Source organism: Apodemus sylvaticus, chromosome 8 (genome assembly GCF_947179515.1).
Source record: "Apodemus sylvaticus chromosome 8, mApoSyl1.1, whole genome shotgun sequence".
Taxonomy (NCBI): Eukaryota; Metazoa; Chordata; class Mammalia; order Rodentia; family Muridae; genus Apodemus; species Apodemus sylvaticus.
In genome coordinates this window covers 117,066,512-117,084,102 of record NC_067479.1, presented here as the reverse complement: position 1 = coordinate 117,084,102, position 17,591 = coordinate 117,066,512, and the positions used below count along the sequence as shown (strand labels likewise).

At 44.5% G+C, this 17,591-nt stretch overlaps 1 protein-coding gene across 2 annotated transcripts in view; it reads left to right on the top strand.

Moving 5' to 3' along the window:
• Window positions 1-17,591, top strand: part of LOC127690892 (ubiquitin-conjugating enzyme E2 E2) — a 284,805-nt gene that overhangs the window by 218,300 nt on the left and 48,914 nt on the right. For both annotated transcript variants that reach the window (XM_052190448.1, XM_052190447.1), the window contains one exon: window positions 6,125-6,257. In XM_052190448.1, the coding sequence (XP_052046408.1) occupies window positions 6,125-6,257 (133 nt within the window). The remainder of the gene's footprint in view (window positions 1-6,124; window positions 6,258-17,591) is intronic.

Here is a 17,591-nt window from a genome sequence, read left to right as displayed (position 1 = left end):
AGAAACAATAATAATTTTATGGTTGGGAGGGAAGAGTCCCCGCAACATGAGGAACTGTTTTAAAGGGTCAAAGCGTTAGGAAGGCTGGGCGCCACTGTCTTGGGTTCTGGTTATCTATAATACAGTCTTCCCTTTGCATTTACAGCGCATGGCTCCTAGCCCTAGCCACATTTCAGGCACTCAGGGCCTCGTGGCTGCTCTGTTATACAGCACACTTAAGATCTTTTTCACGCTAAAGGGTCCTCACTTGCTACGTGCCAACAAGCATGAGGTGGAGACCTAGAGCTGGGAGCTGCTCTCCTAACTGTAGCGTTGCAAGTCGTGTGGGCCTGCTCTCTAAGGAGACGAGAGAGACAGATAGCTAAGACAGGCTGTCTTATTTTAGGTGTTGTGGCATTCAAATTCATGTGCCTTGGAAATGCCTGTCTGTTTTAAAGACAGTCTGTTGCTACTGAATAAACATTTCTTTAAAAGATACACCTTGGCTAGCTAAAGCACCCCAGAGTGATAATATCGGCTGCGTTGATTTAATCCACCTTCAGAAGTATAGACAGCCGACTTCAATAAAAGCTGGATTTCTGATTGAAAGATAGATGCAACTCTGTGAACAGAAATTGAGTTTACATAGTCCACAGTGAGTGCCCTTCTTGCTGAGACATCTGTGTCTACTCCTGAGTCCCTCTGTTGATGGCACTGTGTGGTGACAACTCACGTGGCCCGGTATTATGTAACTACCTGTGGTCTCCATTCCTGGAAGATCATCTTAAAACTTCTCAAGCCTCGTGTCCTCCAGCCAGGACGCAGGTGCCTGTGCCTCACTACTGGAGTCGAGAGGGTGGCAGAGCAGTCCTGGTCCCTCACTCACTCACTGCTTTGCAGTGTACTTGATTCCCTCTGCAGTGCATTAGGTTAACTGTGATTCTCATTATTACATTTTAAAGAAAGAGTTGCTCAAGTGAGGTCCCAGTGTTAAGAGTACTTGCTGTTCTTCCAAAGGACCTGGGTTAGTTTCCCAGCACCTACATAGCAGCTCACAGCCATCGATAACTCCTGTTCCAGACGTGCATGTGGCACACATATTCGCATTCAGGCCAAACACACACTTAAAATAAAAATAAACCTAAAAAACAAAAGAAAGACTAGAGAAGAGAGAGAAAGAGACCAAATACTTGAAATAAAACTGAATGGGGCTTCATTTTCATTGCTAGATCGCTGAGGCCTGTCTTCCCCAGTCCAACTTAACCCTTGTTCTCTCACAGTCACTTGTGAATTGAAGTCCAGCTTTCCAGGACAAGGGCTTTTTAAAATATATCCATGTGTTTACAGTGTGGAAAATTGATCACAATGTCTCATGCTTAATAGACGAATGTACTACCAATGAGCTACACCCTCAGGCATGGGTCATTTTAGTGTTTTGTTTGATTTTGAGAATTTTATAAATGAGTATTATGTTTCCATCATTTTCATCTCCTCTACCTCTTCCAATTTCTTCCACGATCCCCTCCTCAAATGTATAACCACTTTATTGGGGTGAGTGCCTGTGTGTCTATGTATGAGTGTGTGTGTGTGTGTGTATGTGTGTGTGTAGCCTACTAATTTGTAGTGTTGCCATCTGTATGCGTGTTTAGGGCTGACCACATGGGATTGAATAATCTACCAAGAAACTTGTCCCTGGAGAATACTTATCCCCCGCTCAACAGCTATTAATGGCCTGTGGCTCGTCATCAGTGGGTAGGGCCTTGTGAGATTACCCCATCCACAGTTATATGCCAGCTGGTGTTGTCATTGTATAGCTCTTGTTTAGTCAACAATGTTTTTTTCATATCTAATCGGTATGGCTTCCCTGTCTCATGTAGTGGACCCTGCTAACAGCAGGCACCCTGGGCCTCTCTCTCACAGTCTTTCTATCTCCCTTTCTATGGTGTTTCCTGAGCCTTAAGTGTAAGAGATGGGTTATGGGTGTATCAGTTGGATTGGGGCACCCCAAATCGATTGTTCTCTGTTTTATGACTAGATGGGGATGTCTGGAATTGTCTCCAAATTCTGCAAAAAGAAACTTCATTGGGAAGAGGTTAACACAACACTTACTTGTAAATATAAGATCAATATTTAAAATACAGTTGGGAATCACACTGGTTTAAGAAAGTGGCCATTGTAGTAATAGGTTCTCCTTCCTCTGTGGTCCACTATCTCAGCAGCCATGAGTAGCTGGCTGGATTTATAGTACCAGGCATGAATTCCCTACTATTGAGGAGGCCTTAAGTCTAACTAAATGGCTGTTAATTACCCTTAAGTGCCACTATTGTACCCTTGTGGGCATCTTGCCAATGGTGGTTATTGTTATAGTTCATAAACTTTACAGCTGGTAAGGACATCGTTTTTAACATGCAGCAGGATCACAGAACTTGCTCATTTCATATAGAACTTTATAGCCCTTTTAATGGACTTTTCTCAATTCTTATTGTTATTACATTTGTGTTTATTTTATCTACATGGATGCGTATATGTATGTTTATATACATGTCCTAGTGTACATATGAAGGTCCAAGGACACCTATCAGGAATGGGTTCTCTACAGTGTATACTTCCTGGGGGATCAAACTCATGACATTAGGTTTGGCAGCAAGCATCTTTACCAACTGAGCCATCTCACTAGCCCATATACTTTTTCTTTATGTAAAAATTTGATACATATTAAAGAACGTATTTGACATTATGTAACTAGATTATCAAGCATTGTTCCTAAGCCTGCCTGCCACACACAATAAATAGGGTGTAAATGAGAGTGGCTCCCATAGACTCATGTGTTTTGATACTTGGTCTTCTATTTGTGGAACTATTTGGAAAGGATTATTGGGAGGTGTGGCCTGCGGGAGGAACTATGTGAAAGGAGTCAGGCTTTGAGGTTTCAAAGTCCTCATTTCCAAATCCACTACATTAGCTCTCTCTGCCTGTTAATTGGGAGCAAATGTGAGTAAACTCTGAGCTAATTCTCCTGTATCAGGTCTGCTGTCATATTCCCTACCATGATGGTCCTGGACTCTAGTGCCCTGGGAACCCTGGGCTCAAAATTAAGTGCTTTCTTTTCTGTCACCTTGTTTGTGGTGTGATCACAGCAATAGGAAAATAACTGAGAGGTAGAAGACCAAGAAACCACTCCTCTGAACTCTTCCTTCATTCAGTTTCTTGTTTTACCCCATAGTTGTCTTGTGCTACCTGTTCAGCCACTTTTGAACTTGATGTGCTCCTGGGGATATGAAGGGTCACACTGCTCGATGGCTTTCTTCTAGGGAAGGTCATTCGTTTCCAGTCGGGATGTAGGTGCTGCCAGCATTGCTGTTACAAAAGCCCCTCTGTGTTTGTGGGATATGAGTGTAGACACTCTGCTGCGTAGCAGAGATATGTTCAGTTGAGCTGAAGTCTGCATTCTTTATTAAGATGTTTTTTTTAATTTTAATGGCCATCATACATATAACAAGGCACAGTGTGACCTCAGTATAGCTGTGTGTAGGGGTAAGAGTAGTGGCTGGTGTGCCCTTTACCTCAGGCATGAGCCATGTGTTTAGAACATTAAAAGAAAAAGTTTGCTTCTAGATATTTTGAGACATTCAATGAATTCTTGTCATCTATAGTTGTCCTCTGATAATACAGGGCATTAAAACTGGTTCCTGTCACTTAGTTGCACTCCTGAAAGATATCATCCAAGGAAGACTTCTTCCTGATTTCTTGTCTTCTCAACGGAAGGAATTTTGCCAAGACACGTGGACAGTTTGGGCAGAGCCTTACTTAGCAAAGCAGAGCAATGCAGTGTGTACTCTGTAGAGCTGTGAAGTGGACTGCAAGGAGGAGCAACATCCCAGGCTGTGTGGGTCAAGGTCTCATGCCTGTTAAATGGGTGGCATGGTGACGGGGTCAGGTGACCTTTCTCTTTTCCAAATTGTGATGGATGGTTTCTTTCTCCGACAGGGTTTCTCTGTGTAGCCCTAACTGTCTGGGACTAGCGTCTGCCTCGCCCTCTGCCCTCTGCCTCTGCTGCCTCTGCCTCTTGGGATTAAAGCATATGCCAACACTGCCTGGTGATTCTCTTTTAAAGACCATGGGTGGAGGAAAGGAAGGAGAGGGTCAGAAACACAATGCAAATGATAACGGAGCCACAGTCTTGAGGGCACACCCGCCTTAGCATGTGTGGCGACTAGGAATGTGTCTACTGCCTTAGTTCCTGAAAGAGCAGGAGACCCTAACTACAACTTCAAAGATGTCTATCCACAAAAGGATGAGATGACCCAGCTGCCGAGATATGGCTGTAGAGTCCTTGGCTCCATCCCGGCTAATCTCTTTGCCTACCCAGGAGACAGTGGTTCTGGTGATATAGCTCCATTTTCTGGAATCTCGCATATAAGTCCTTCTCTACCTGGCTCATACCACTGACCAGCCTTTCTTCATACTCGCTCTCTAAGCCACTGTTATGCTCTCTCCCTCTATGAGCCCAGTGCTTTAGCTAACATATAAGTAAGAACACACAGCAGTTCTTGTTCTGTGCCTGACTTTGCTGAGCTGAGCACCTTCCAAGCCCACCCACAATGCTGCAAAGCTCAGAATTTCCCTCCTCCCTGTCTTTATGAAGAGCAGTGTGTTCTTCTCAGGCACATTTGAACGTGTTTGTGTACAGTGTATAGAAATCAGATTTACCAAGTCCTTGTCACTACTCTATTTTGCTTCTTGAGCATTTATTTTTACCATTTGAATTGTTATTTTCCCAATTTTGATGATACTGTGTATTTTAAATTTTATTTCCACCTTTTAGAAATGTCTGTTGATGTCTTTCTAATAGATTATTAATCTTTTTCCTGTTAATTGATATGAATTTATGATTCGGAACTAAAATTTGGTCAGTTTTACATGATCTAAATATTATTTCTCAGTTTATAAACATGAACTGTCACTCAGTCTGTAAAGGTTTTACTTTTGTGTGGAAGAAAAGGGAAGGGATTCCAGAAGAAAGAAAGTGGAGGGAGAAAGGAGTGGAGGTCTCCTGAAACCTGTGAGAATAAAGTTTTCCCTTCTACTTTGATTGCTAGTGAGGTGATGCATTAAAAAATTTTATCACTATGTAATCTTATCTTGGTTGTGATCAATTTTGTTGCAGTGACATTTGGAATAAACTCTTTCCCAAGCATTCATAATGCAGTCCACTCCATTACATGATGAAGATTTCATTGTGGATAATAACCTGATAAAACCAAAAGAACCCTGAGAAACCTTTCCAGGAATCACGGGTTCCCCACCCCTCAGGGGCAGGCGAAACAGTGGCGTTGCAGATCTAGAACACTGAGCAAACCCTGTACCACTGAGCTGGGCCCTAGCGCTAAAAGCCAAATTCTACTCATCCTGTGGCACTGCTCACTGAAAAGAAGTAGCACCATTTACAGTCACCGTGGGCTTTATTCTTCTTAGTGAATTTCTGGAGACATGGGTATTTGTTGGCCACTCGCAGTCATGACTGCCCAGCCAATAGCCTGTCACTGCCCAACAAATGTGTGGTTAGTAGCTAAAATCTACTCCTCAAGGAATTTTTATTCTAGGGAGGAACAGAGAAGAAGTTATAAAATACAATCATGAAATAACATGTCTTATCTAGGAAATGGGGTAGCAGGAAGAAGAGATTCTGGTTGTCTGGGTCTCCTGAGTGGTGGCTGTTCCCTGGTGGCTGTCAGGAACCAGTCTGTGTTCTCAGTGCTTAGTTGAAGATTGAGGCCGGCCATTCTGCATTAGACTTTCTCACTTGGAAATTCTCTGCCAATGCCCCCAGGGCTGTGCGACTCTTTTCAGGTCGTCACACATAATTTCATATTTATACAAAGCTAGTGTCCTTGGAAGCTTGTTCCACAGTGTTTGGGTTGTGAACAGTAAACAGGACCTTCAGCCCTGCTGGTGCATAATATCAGCATGTTTTGTTTATAGAATAATGATGTTGACAGGGACAATACGATAGATAGATAAAATTAATGTATTAACTTTATTATGTTTGATGAAATGGCTCAATTTATTACCATAAATATATATATTTTTAATTCCAAACTTTATGTAATTTCTAAGCACATCTCATTTGTGTGTCTTATTTCAGTGCTGGACCCAAAGGAGACAACATTTATGAATGGAGGTCAACTATATTGGGACCCCCCGGATCTGTGTATGAAGGCGGGGTGTTCTTTCTTGACATTACCTTTTCACCAGATTATCCGTTTAAACCCCCTAAGGTCAGTATGTTGTGTTCATCCATTTTGACAATCTGTGTTGTGATATGTACATACTAAACATATATATAGGGTTTCATATCTGCTCTATTGGCGTAGGCAGCTTCCCTGAACCCACTGTGCTTAAAAGGAAACAAAACATGAGAAATTATACACTGTTCCTCGACCTTAACTTTACACAAGTTTCATTGCTCTTTTCTCATTATCTCCTTTCTGCATTAATATGATTAATATTACAGAATAATACTATAGAAAAGACCATATTTTAGCTGTGTATGTGTAAAATAGGAAAGTGGAATTACTCCAGGAATTACTGGAGTTACTCCAGGCTGTAAAGCCAGACCATGGGGAAAGGAGACTTCACAGACAGGATGACCACACCTGTCTGGTGCTGTGCTGCTGCCAAAATCCCGCTGCTCACCTGAAGCCTGAGAAACTGTAGTGATATCTTGATAATTCATTTGGAAATATTTTGAGGGCTGGAGCATAAATTGTTGGTTAGATCCTGGGTTTAATCCCTAATGCCAAAATCTGTATGTATACATAGACATGCATTTTCTGATAATGGCCCATTAATGAAATGTAACTTCTTTGATGCATAACACAAGTCAAGAGTACAGTGTGGTTGAAACATAGAATTTTTCTCCTATTAAGATAAGGTTGTGTACGTTAGGATATCTTCTCGTTCGTTTCCGCCGCCTTAGGCTACTAGAACTTATGCTGCGTACTGGCAGAGGAAAGGCGCTGGGCTCACTGGCTGTTCCTGTTAGTCACCTGACACAGGCCTGGCTGGGCTGCAGGTCAGCCTTCACACTCCCCACACTCCTCCCACCTCACTCTTCTTGTTTGACTTTCATCTTTCCTTTTTCCTGATGCCCAGAGAGCATTCTGATGCCAAAAAAAATGTAACAGCTCCAGCAACTTGTCTGCACTGTGCAAGGGACTGTCAATCAGGGCATCCAGATCTGAGCTGAGGAAGTTAACCCCAAACCTTTGTTCCTTATCACGTTACACAATGCACTTATGCAAACCTACCGGGCTGCTGGCCCCAAGGTCACCTAGACTAAGGTTTCCAGAACAAAGCCATAGAAAAACTAGTGCTTACTGTCTTCCTGAGTGGACAGGAGCCATTTATCCTTCTACTTTACTTTGGAATGGCTTATAGGCCTCCTGCAGGGGCATGTGGACCTTTCTCTGGCAGCCTCTGCAAGTTGGGGTATAGAGTGAAAGAGAGAGAAGATGTAGCCAGGCGTCTGTCTCTCAGGAGCCCGGGGTGACCTTTTTAGTGGAGAGGATATCTCAGGTGTGCACCCATGACCTGGATGTCAGTGGGTTTTAGATTGGGTAAAGCTGAAAGTGAGAAGTACTACATTGGGTCAAAGAATTTCACTTGAAGAGGCCTTGAGACTGTGGAAGGTTATGTGAAAACTGCAAGATGGAGGAGGCTCAGAGGCTAAGAGACTGCTCTGGCAGAAGAGCCAGGCTCCATTCCAGTGCCCACATGAAGCTAACAATTGCCTACAACTCCAGTTCCTGAGTACCCAGCATGCTGTTTCGTGCTCCATGGTACTGCCTGCATGTGGTGCTCAGACACGCATCCAGGCAAAATATCCACACGCTTACAACAAAAATAAAACTATAGAGATTAAGTTGTCATGTATGAGAATGGGGTGGGTAATCCTGATGAATCAAGATAGAAAGGCAAGACCTCCTTTATATTCATATAATAGAATTCATGGGCTACGAAGCTGGGATCCTTTAATGAGACATTTTTAGGAGTGTTATAATTGAGCTTGTCACTGCAGGAATGTCTGTTGACCTTTGGAATAGTGTAGGTGGTGGGTCACAATTGTCTTCATTAGCTGACTCAATTCTCTGCTGAGGGAGTGTGTCCCAGCCTTACCTGGGTGCTCTCTGTAGATGTGGGAACTCAGATTTGACTTGGCAAGGTTTCCCAGAAGCTCCACATCCGTCTTTGCACCATATTCTCTGTGCCACCCTAGAGGATTCACCGGTGACAGCAGAGCATGAAGGGAACATGCTGTCTGTCCTCGGATGTGCCAGGAACTCCGTGTGGACCAGGGCACACACTAGCATGGCTGGCCGAGAGGGACAGAAGTAGACAATGAAGCTGTGCACTGCAGGAATGTAGGTGTCTGTTCTTCATGGAAAAAAAAACAAAAACAAAAACAAAAACCGCACCCACTTTGAAGCGGTCCAGTTTTGACTGGTCCACTTCCACAACACTGGCTTCTCTTTGTCCAAAGTGTCCAAAGAAAGCTGAATTATACCACCACCCCTATCCCCCACCTAATTTGGTCTGGACAGCCTGTAAGGGAAAATTGAACTTTGGCAAGTGGAATCCCAAGTTAAATGTTCATTTTCCAGAATCATAAAGGAAATTTGAAAAAGCAAAAAGTGTCACTTTCTAAGTTAACCAGTTTTAGAGCTGTATTTCAAAGGCAGATCCCTTTCCAAGACGAGAGCAGTCGGTGCAATAGGCTTTGGTTCACTTTCAAAGCATGTGCCTGCATTCTCTAACTCCACTTCCAGTGTGGCCGAATTCTGTGTCATCCGTGCCCTGGTCCTACCTTGGGTTCTTTTTCTCCTTGATGCAACATTTTTTTTCCTCGCAATCTGAAAAAAAAAAAATCTTGAACAGCGCCTAGTAAAATTATTTGCAAGAACAGAGGTACATAAATAAATATAACTCTATCTATTTAGCTATCCATGCTAGCAAAATTAGTCAAACAAGATACATTTTTGTTGTAGTTGTTGTTGTGGCAAGTTCTCTTTCTATCCTGCAGTGAGAACTAACTGCACTGTGGAGGTCACAGAGGGCTTCGCAGCACCTTGTCTGGCACAGAGACTCTGAACCTGGAAGTGCTGTGTCAGCTTGAAGAGGAAGTGGGTCATGCCAGCACTGAGCAGTCTCGGGTCATGCCAGCACTGAGCAGTCTCCAGTCATGCCAGCACTGTCTCGTGTCATGCCAGCACTGTCTCAGGTCATGCCAATGCTGAGCAGTCTCGGGTCATGCCAGCCCTGAGCAGTCTTGGGTCATGCCAGCCCTGAGCAGTCTCAGGTCATGCCAGCACTATCTCGTGTCATGCCAGCACTGAGCAGTCTCGGGTCATGCCAGCACTGAGCAGTCTCCAGTCATGCCAGCACTGAGCAGTCTCGGGTCATGCCAGCCCTGAGCAGTCTCGGGTCATGCCAGCCCTGAGCAGTCTCGGGTCATGCCAGCCCTGAGCAGTCTCGGGTCATGCCAACGCTGTCTCGGGTCATGCCAGCACTGAGCAGTCTCGGGTCATGCCAGCCCTGAGCAGCCTCGGGTCATGCCAGCACTGAACAGTCTTGGGTCATGCCAACGCTGTCTCGGGTCATGCCAGCCCTGAGCAGCCTCGGGTCATGCCAGCACTGAACAGTCTTGGGTCATGCCAACGCTGTCTCGGGTCATGCAAGCCCTGAGCAGTCTCGGGTCATGCCAACGCTGTCTCGGGTCATGCCAGCCCTGAGCAGTCTCGGGTCATGCCAGCCCTGAGCAGCCTCGGGTCATGCCAGCACTGAACAGTCTTGGGTCATGCCAACGCTGTCTCGGGTCATGCCAGCCCTGAGCAGCCTCGGGTCATGCCAGCACTGAACAGTCTTGGGTCATGCCAACGCTGTCTCGGGTCATGCCAGCCCTGAGCAGTCTCGGGTCATGCCAACGCTGTCTCGGGTCATGCCAGCACTGAGCAGTCTCGGGTCATGCCAGCCCTGAGCAGCCTCGGGTCATGCCAGCACTGAACAGTCTTGGGTCATGCCAACGCTGTCTCGGGTCATGCAAGCCCTGAGCAGTCTCGGGTCATGCCAGCCCTGAGCAGTCTCGGGTCATGCCAATGCTGTCTCGGGTCATGCCAGCACTGAGCAGTCTCGGGTCATGCCAGCCCTGAGCAGTCTCGGGTCATGCCAGCCCTGAGCAGTCTCGGGTCATGCCAACGCTGTCTCGGGTCATGCCAGCCCTGAGCAGCCTCGGGTCATGCCAGCACTGAACAGTCTTGGGTCATGCCAACGCTGTCTTGGGTCATGCAAGCCCTGAGCAGTCTCGGGTCATGCCAGCCCTGAGCAGTCTCGGGTCATGCCAACGCTGTCTCGGGTCATGCCAGCACTGAGCAGTCTCGGGTCATGCCAACGCTGTGCAGTCTCGGGTCATGCCAGCCCTGAGCAGTCTCGGATCATGCCAACGCTGTCTCGGGTCATGCCAGCCCTGAGCAGTCTCGGGTCATGCCAGCCCTGAGCAGCCTCGGGTTATGCCAGCCCTGAGCAGTCTCGGGTCATGCCAGCCCTGAGCAGTCTCGGGTCATGCCAGCACTGAGCAGTCTCTCGGCAACCAGGCCTGATAAGTGAGTGGGCTCTGCCCGGGAAGACTACCTTACAACCGAAAAGGGCAGTGCAGTCAACTGATACACCTAATGGTTTTCAGCATCACTTGTAGTTTTTCAGTGTTACGATTCACATATTTGTTTATTTAATGAAGTAGAAATAGCTTTGTATTTTGTGGTAATTTACTTTCTTAGTCACATCGCAAGTATTTCTGTTCTCAAAATCTGTACACTTGTTTTCAAGTTTCAAGTTAGCATTCAAGTTGTTACAGAATAAAGTACAATTGTAACAAGCAAAATGAAAAAAATGTACATGTAATTTAGTCCCCAAACAGGCTATTCACACAGTTTTAGTGTATCTATCTGGAGTTTTTCATTCTTTTTTCATGTATATCCATATTGATATGTATCATGCTGACATACATGTACAAACGTTGATCAAAGCTGTCCCTCACATCCCATGGCTCCATGTTATTGCTACATACTTCCAATGAACATGCCACTATATTACACTCTAAGAGAACATATAATGCTCCATTGGACAAACGTACCACAATAGAACTGGCCTTCTGTGCTTCAGCTCCTCGACCCTGGCAGTGCCTACTTGCTGATGTGGGGTCATCCTGATAATTAACATGCTTTGTATTCTTGTATTTTACATTTAGTGACATGAAATTTCTGGGTAGGTTGCTCAGTTACAGAGTTTTGATAAAGATTGACAAATTTACCCTCCAGAAAAACTCTAAGTTCACATCATGGCCATCACCTGACTGTGGGACAGAACTTTGCTACTGTTTAATCTCTAACAGTCTGAGATGTGAAAAACAGCACCCTCCATGTTCTGACCTGCACTCACTTGACACCAGCAAGGAGTCACACTTTCATGTCCTGCTCTCTAGTTGTCCATTTGAGGAAAGAATATGAAAGTACTTTCTCTTAAAAGTCCCACTTCAGATATAACCAGCAGAAAATGTAGTAACAGACTATGTCATATTCTTGTACATATACTTTTTCTTTTAAAAGGAAACAAAAATTTGAAAATGTCATTGCATTCTTTTTTATGTTTTGTGTTCCAGATATTTTAATGACATACATGTTAATTAAAGGATGAGGTTATGTAATAGGTCAGAAGTTTGTAGAATAGAAACACAGAGCTTTCTCTGCTTTCCCTGTGAATCTGGAAATTTTATTCAAGATGGGCAAGCTTTCAGGTGTGGAGACAGTTAAGTGCGTGTGTTAGTTCTCACTTGTTCAAGCATCCTGTGTACACAACAAACATGCTGTGTCAGTATCCACACATTACTAGAAAATATCTTTTAAGTAGCAGCATTTACCCTAGATATTCTCTAGAAGGGATGGTAAGGTGTATACCTAAGGTGTTTTACAATAATATTAACATCACATATATACACAGAAGTATTTGTATATGCAAAATTAAGAGAAATATCAGTAAAGCTGACTCTGTGGATAAAGGTGCTTACCATGAAGTATGACAAGCTGAGTTCAGTTCCCAGGACCCACATAGGACAAGAGAGCCAACCCTGCATGTCTGCCGTCCTGTGACCGCCACACGTGTACCACACACATGCACATGTACTCTTACGCACTCTCCCTCCATATTAGGATGCAATAAAGTCTCAAAGAATAGTATTAAGAAGCTTTTAAAGTTAGCTCTCATTACAAAAGGTACCAAGCACTTCGTTGCCTTCTGAAGTAACTTGGAGTGTAGCTTATTTTGAAGGGAGCAAGCAATGGTAGTGATTTCCTTTTCAGGTCTAACCTAGATACTTAATAATGGAATATGATGTGAAAAGAAAAGATATTAACTATGCTACCACAACAAAAGAAATAATTTATATATGTTATACGTGTGTGTGTGTGTGTGTGTGTGTGTGTGTTGTTCTGGTTAGTTTTTACCTTAAGGGATAAGTAAAGGCTCCCTATGAAAAAGGGAGGTGATGAGTTACAATAAGAAATGGTGACCCTCAGCATTTGGAAGCCTGACAGGTCTCTAACTAAAGCTCCGAAAGGAGGCGTGTCACCATGCCCTGCCTCAGTGATTGTCATGCCCTTACAAAGAAAAAGAGTGCATGTGTCCCCTGTAACTTTCACAAAGAGCTGTGTGTGCCAGCTGCCCATTCCTGCACTCCAGCCTTGCATCAAGAATGCAGGATTGTAGGAAGTAGCATATGTTCTTTCACGCTTGATCAGGATCTAGTCTCTTCTATGTACTGAACTGTCTGCTTGGCGTGTCTGCGTGAATGTCAGTAGTCATCACAAGTTAGTACATCTTAAGAAATACTATTGATCATATACCTTCATCCCATTCCAGAAATCAAAATCCCTCAGACTTTCCCTTCTGAGGAATGGCCACACCACTTGCCTACGCTCACAGCTATCCCTGGTCTCTCAAGCACACTGTTCTGACTAAATCCTGGCTCAGTTTTCAACAGTTTCCATTGCCTCTGCCTAGTGACCCCTCCCAAGTGACAATGTCCCCTCCCCCAGATTTCTGTGGCAGCCTCTTAGCTGGTCTCTGCCTTTGTACAGTTTGCCCATATAGAGCTCCACCTGTGGTGGGAGTCTCTGTGTATCCCGCTCTGTTCAAACCCTTTAGTGGCTTCCGGCTTGTTGAAGGAGCACAAGAGTCTCCATTCAAAGTCACTGTCCTCACCCTCTGCTAAGACCCTCAGCCCTGCTTCCTCCCCGGGCCCTGTGTCTGTGCTTCCTGCTGTCTGCTTTTGCATTCTCCCAGAATTGTATCTGGTCACACCATTTCCCCTTTCATTTCTATTCAAATACCACCCAAAAGAGGCTTTCCTGTGTGACAAATTTAAGTGTCCGTAGGTTCTGAAATGTTGCCACCGTGGCCTTCAGAGCTGGCTTTCGCTCTGGCGTGTCTTGCTCACGCACTCTGTACTTCTTTGTCCATTGTATTTTCCTTCCTGCAGTTCTCACCAAAACTCCCTAAGAACAGGATTTCTATTAGACAAAGCAGTGTCTGGTAGATCAGACCTTTGTTGGATCCATTTAACCCATACAACTCTTAACATAAAGAGAATATAGATCATTTTCCACTTTGTAGATATAAAAAACAATGCCTTTCGGGGGTAAATGGCATGCAGGAAATGGAACACAACCCCTTTCTAAACTGGGTTTTCCATTCCCAATATAAATTCCTTAAATCCTTGGAGAAGGACCACTTCTCAGGTCTCCATTCAGGTTCAGCCGAGTGTCAGACTGCTTGGAAGTGACAAGGCAGGAGCTGGTTCAGGGAGGAAAGGCTGTTTAAAAGTTTGACGCCTGCTCTTGAATTTTGCCAAGAGCTCTTTTTTCAGAAGCCTGGGGAAACAGATACTGAAGAGAGAGGAGTCAGTGGTTAAGAGGACTTGCTGGTCTTCCAGCCTGAGCTGCATAGCCAGTCCTGGGACAGCCTGGTCTACATACAGAGACTGTCCAAAACGAGAAAAGGGAGATATGGAGGAATGATGCTTTTTCTCAAATATGTTTCTGATTTTCATAGAGTGAGGCATTCAATGTATGTTGAATGCTAAGTGCTGATTTCTGAATTACTTTCCAGCCCTAAACTAAAAGGGAAACCATTTCCTGTTTTACAGGCTATCTTCATATTTGATTGTTAGAACCACCTTTCATTCTCAGTATCAAGTTGGCCAGGGTACGGCTTTCATTCCGTGGGTCAACAGTACTTGGTTCTGCTCTGTGTTTCTCTCTAGGGTTTGGGACAGGATATTGTTTGGCTTTGGTTTATGCTTGTTTTTTTATAAATCCTAGGAAATGTAATGCTGTCGTTTAAGGTGTGAAATGTTTAAGTAGATGATCAGTACAACAAGGTATAACCGTGGTGTGTGCCTCTCATCTCAGCACTCAGAGAAGAGTCAGGAGGAGCATGCGTTTGGTGCAAGCAGGGTTATCTGTAGCAAGAGCCTGTCTCAGAAAAGAAGCACTACTATATTCATGCTTCTAAAACTGCACATGTGGTAACTGAGCTTGTAATATACCTCCCCCTAAAAAGACCAATACTCCAGGATTTGATGTCATGTGTGCAAGGAATACCAGCTTTATTATTATAAACCAAATTAAATATGCCTGTATAATAAGAGGACATTATCACCTGGCTGAAAGAAGAATTGAATTAGTATTTTTGGAAAGGACCATGTGTGTTTCTAGCTTTTTATACTATGTTGCAGTTTGTGGTTGGGGCACTATTCTCCTCCTGTAAGATGCTAGTTGCCCAGGCCAGCGTCATCTCTTAGGCCGTTCCCACTCAGCCCCTCTGACTCCTGAGAGCTGGTGCTGATGGGTATTACTGCCAGCATAGCTTGGCTGAGCTCCGCAAAGGACACTCTTGGACAGGGAAGTTCTGTGAGCAGGCGACAGGGACGTTCAGGTACTGTTTATTTACATCGATGTCTTCAGTGTACACACACAAGCTAGTAAGTGCCATTCTCACTAGTCACAGGCTACAATTGTTTGCGAATGTCCCTGGGTGACAGAAGAACAAAGACAGTAAGATAACACCAAAAGAATTCCTGAAGAGAAAGTCCTTCACTAGAATTAAGTCTAAGCAGCTTCAAATGTCTCAAACCTTGAGAGAAAGGCCCAGAAGAAAGGTCTCTAGGCCCAGATCAAGACTTAGAACAGACCTTTGTGTTAATGGGCTGTAAACTTAAGGTGAAAACGTCTTTACTTCTCACTTAAGAAATGGGATAGGAAAAGTATTGTGCATGTCGAGGGAAGCACAGCACCCCCTTCTTCTAGGACTGCTTACCAATCCCAGTGCCCTGATCATCCGATCTCAGATGTGAGCTGGGTCTCTGGATATGGTGGCAGCCCTTCAGAGTCTAGCTGTAGCAAGTCTGAGGGGACAGGAGCAAGCAGTGTTAGTTATAAAGTGGTCATGTGCATATTACATGGGCTTTGTCTCATAGGAAGTAAGGAGAAACAGCCAGGAGGAAATGGTGGTGGATGGTGGACCCAGGGCTTTGGTAGAAGAACTCTTCTACTGCTGGATACATCTCTATTATAGACTCCATATGTTAGCAAAGATTGGCCCAGATTTCTTGGGTTGTTTACAGTTTTGTGTTTTATTCTTTACTTTTTACACTCCAGATTTTATTCCCCCCCCCCATCCAACCTCCCTCTCCCCGCTATTCCATATTCTATACCTTCTGCCCTCCCTGTATCTCCATGAGGATGTCCCCGCCCTTGACCCCCCACCCCACCTGACCTCTAAACTCCCTGGGGCCTCTAGTCTCTTGAGGGTTAGGTGCATCATCTCCGATTGAACACAGACGCAGCAGTCCTCTGCTGTATATGTGTTGGGGGCCTCATAGAACCTGGTGTATGCTGCCTGGTTGGTGGTCCAGTGTTTGGGGTCCAGGTTAATTGAGACTCCTACAGGGTCTCCCTCCTCCTCAGCTTCTTCCAGATTTTCCCTAATTCAAACACAGGGGTCAGCAGCTTCTGTCCATTGGTTGTGTACAAATATCTGCATCTGCTCCATTTCCATCCCTGTAATTCTTTCAGACAGGAACAATTATGGGTCAGAGTTGTGACTGTGGGATAGGCCCCATCCCTCATTTGATGCCCTGTCTTCCTGCTGGGGTGGGCTCTACAAGTTCCCTCTCCCTACTGCTGGGCATTTATTTCATCTAAGAACCCTCCCTTTGAGTCCTGAGAGTCTCTCATCTTCCAGGTTTTTGGTGCATTCTGGAGGATCCCCAAACCTCCTATCTCCTGAGGTTGCCTGTTTCCATTCTTTCTGCTGCCTCTTAGGGATTTTTAAGATAGACTTTAAAAACTAAAGTGTGGCTGGGCAGTGGTGGTGCACGCCTGTAATCCCAGCACTTGGGAGGCAGAGGCAGACGGATTTCTGAGTTGGAGGCCAGCCTGGTCTACAGAGTGAGTTCCAGTACAGCAAGGGCTACACAGAGAAACCCTGCCTCGAAAAAAAACAAAACAAAAAACACAAACAAAACAAAACAAACAAACAAAAAAAACCTCCTAAAGTGTGTACTCATGTTACACAGCTCAAGGACCATATAGAACTATTAACACTTCTTGCCCTGTTCTGTTTTCCATATTTTCTTACTTGAGTGTCCAGAGGACTGTCCCACATATGTGGGTCTGTGTCATGCTTGCATAGTACTTTGTTGACCTTGTGCTTTGTCATCCAGCAGACTCCCTGATTGGTAATTGGCAATAATTTCTAATTGGTAATAATTACTCCTAATGGGTAATTATTTCTAATTTTTTTCTCACAAGTAATGTTTCATTGGTTATCTTTGGATAGGTTTTAAAAATATGTAGAGTATAAAGTCCTAGAACAGGAATCAATAGGTTACTCTCCCAAATATTAAGCTAAGCAGTTGCAACATTGCCCATCAAAACCCTGTTAGCCACTCCAACAGGGACGGACCAATGTGTGTTCATAATTGCATTCTTATTGAGAGCGTGTAAAAAGCACTGCATTACGTAAAACTTAGGTGACATAATTTTTTCCGATTTAGTAGATTATTGTTTTAGTTATTTGTAGTTTGATTCATGTAGCCCAAGCTGGTCTTAAACTTGCTGTGTTGCTGAGGATGGCCCTGAACGCCTTATCTTCTTGTCCCCATCTCTAGAGTCCCCACTGCCAGTCTGTAGAGATCTGTATAGCTCTGGCCCATCCTGAGTGGCCACGGGGTTGTGCTTTCCAAAGAGGAAAGGATAGTCAGGTCGAGGTAGCCACTGTGTCTCTGGAGCGGACAGATGTTATGCAGCTGGCTCCAAAGCTTTGGGAGAGAACTCTCTTCCCCCAAAACGTTATAATTCTTATACCACAGCCACTCTCGGACAATCTTTGATGAAGTAATTCTTGCACCTTTATTCCTTGTGGACAGACAGGGTCTTATATAAATTGGGGGTGGATTGGGGTCTAAAGGCAGATGCTTTCTATTGGCTTGGTCTGAGATG